The sequence below is a fragment of the Gekko japonicus genome, unplaced genomic scaffold (assembly GCF_001447785.1).
Source record: "Gekko japonicus isolate JY-2015 unplaced genomic scaffold, Gekko_japonicus_V1.1 scaffold1891, whole genome shotgun sequence".
NCBI classification, from domain to species: Eukaryota; Metazoa; Chordata; class Lepidosauria; order Squamata; family Gekkonidae; genus Gekko; species Gekko japonicus.
In genome coordinates this window covers 13,655-15,825 of record NW_015164248.1, presented here as the reverse complement: position 1 = coordinate 15,825, position 2,171 = coordinate 13,655, and the positions used below count along the sequence as shown (strand labels likewise).

Sequence of the window (2,171 nt, the reverse complement as noted above, 5' to 3'; positions counted from 1 at the left end):
ATTCCCCCTCCGATCCGGTTTAAGGAATCCGGAGTGCCTCCCCCCCCCCCCCTGCCGCCCGCCCGCCCCGCCTGCCTTCTCCCACTCCCTGACCCCTGTGAGAATCCCCCCCAGCTCACCCCAGCCTACCTTAACCCAGCTTTGCACCCCACCACTCTAAGCGGAGGGGGATTTGATCCGGGTTGGCTGCGATACAGAGAAAGCGCCGCTCTCGCTTGTCATGGAAAGCGGCGCTCCCACCTGCTTCCCTTTCTGCCTTCGCGGGGTCCCGTCCAGCCGCCTCTCCCTTCCACCTCCCGCTCTCCTCTCTGTCCCCAGAATTTTGGCAGCCCCCCTCCGGAAGCGCCCGGGCCAAGCACCCCCGACGGATCGTCCGTTCCCTGCAAAACTCGGGTTCCCCCCCCCCCCTTACCTTCTGCAAGTGCTGGGGAGCCGGCTTCGCCTCCAGCCCCAGGGCCAGGAGGGCGAGGAAGAGGCTGCAAGCCACGACGGGAGAGGCGTACATCCCGGGCGAGAGGGAGGGAGGCCGGGCAGGTGGACGACGAGGGCGGCCGAGCGGGAGGCGACGGTCCACGGGGCGGAGGGAGCCCCCGACGGCCGGAGCTCCGATCCTCGCAGCAAGGAAAAGGAAAGGAGGCGCTCCCAGTTCCCAGTTCTCAGCTGCTGCGTCTCCCAACCGAGCGGGATTCTCTCTCTCTCTCTCTCTCTCTCTCTTCCGACGGCTGGAGCCGATTGTGGCGGCGAGCGCGCCCTCGGCTCCTTATAAGCGACCTGCCGGTGATGTCATCCTCCCCCCCCTGCTCTGGGGTGGGGGGTGGGGAGAAGCCATCCAGCCGGTCGCCGGCTCCTTGCTAGACGGGGAGTCCGCGCCGCGGCGAAGGCCTGCGGTGCCGCTCTCGGCTGTTGCGCGCCTGGATGCCCCCGGGGAGGGGGGGGTGCGTGTGAAATCTGAGTACACGTGAGCCGGGGACCCTCGTTCCGCGTCAGCTGGGGCGGCGGAGGAGGCACCTGTCTCGCAAGGGGGGGGGAGGAGCGCGTTCTGCGGGGCTGGAAAGGCGGCCGACGAGAGGTCTCTCCGGGGGGTACCTCTGGAGAGGAGACGGAGCGATGCGTTTCTCCTGTTGGGCGGCTGGGAGCGGAGTCGTCGCCCCATTTCAGGGAAAGGGAAGCCGCCTGGGAGAAGGGCCGCGGTGGCGCGGTGGCAGAGCGCCTGCCTGGCAGGCAGAAGGTCGCCGGGTCGATCCCGGGCGTCTCCAGTTAAAAGGAGGTGGTGGGAAAGGCCTCGGCCTGAGACCCCGGAGAGCTGTCAAGAGGGGCCGTGGCTCAGTGGAAGAGCCTCTGCCTGGCATGCAGGAGGTCCCAGGTCCCAAGTTCAAGCCCCGGCACCTCCAGTTAAGAGGACCAGGCAGAGAGGTGATGGGAAAGACCTCAGCCTGAGACCCTGGAGAGCTGTAAAGAGGGGCCGTGGCTCAGTGGAAGAGAGCCGGTGCACATTTGAGTCTGAGACACTGGAACAATACTGACTTGGGAGGTCTGCTTGGCAGGCAGAAGGTCCCCGGTTCGATCCCCGGGGTCTCCAGGCGGTAGGTGATGGGAAAGACCTCTGCCTGAAACCCCGGAGAGCTCGTGCCAGTCTGAGTGACTTTGGGAGGTGCGTGGTCTCCGGTTCGATCCCCGGCATCTCCAGTTAAACCTGGCAGTAGGTGATGAGAAAGACCTCTGCCTGTGACCTTGGAGAGAGACTGCCAGTAGACAAGACTGATTTTGATGGACCGAGAGTCTGATTCAGTATAAGGCAGCTTCATGGGTTCATGGGAGGGTCCATGACTGAGTGAAAGAGCCTCTGCCTGGCATGCCGAAGGTCCCAGGTTCGACCCCGGCATTGGTGTAAAATACCTCCGCCTGAGACCCTGGTGAGCAGGTTCAGTCCCCGGCATCTCCAGGTAAAAAGGACCAGGCAGGAAAGACCCCTACTACCTGAGACCTCTGCCAGTCTGAGTAGTCAATTAGACCTTGATAGACGGGTCTAATAATTCAGTATAAGGCAGCTTCATGTGTGTTCGTGTGAATCCACCACACCCAGCTATGGGAACCCCTTGAATGACTTTGGGTCAGCTACACACTCTGGAAGACGCAGATTCGAATCCCCACTCCTGCCGTGGGAGAACCAC

At 63.6% G+C, this 2,171-nt stretch overlaps 1 protein-coding gene across 1 annotated transcript in view; it reads right to left on the bottom strand.

The window, feature by feature from the left end:
- The window catches only part of NPPC (natriuretic peptide C), a 16,531-nt gene extending 15,905 nt beyond the window's left edge, over window positions 1–626 (bottom strand). The window contains exon 1 of the mRNA XM_015408643.1: window positions 413–626. Within this exon, the coding sequence (XP_015264129.1) occupies window positions 413–505 (93 nt within the window). The 5' untranslated portion in view covers window positions 506–626. The remainder of the gene's footprint in view (window positions 1–412) is intronic.
- Window positions 627–2,171: the final 1,545 nt, after the last annotated feature.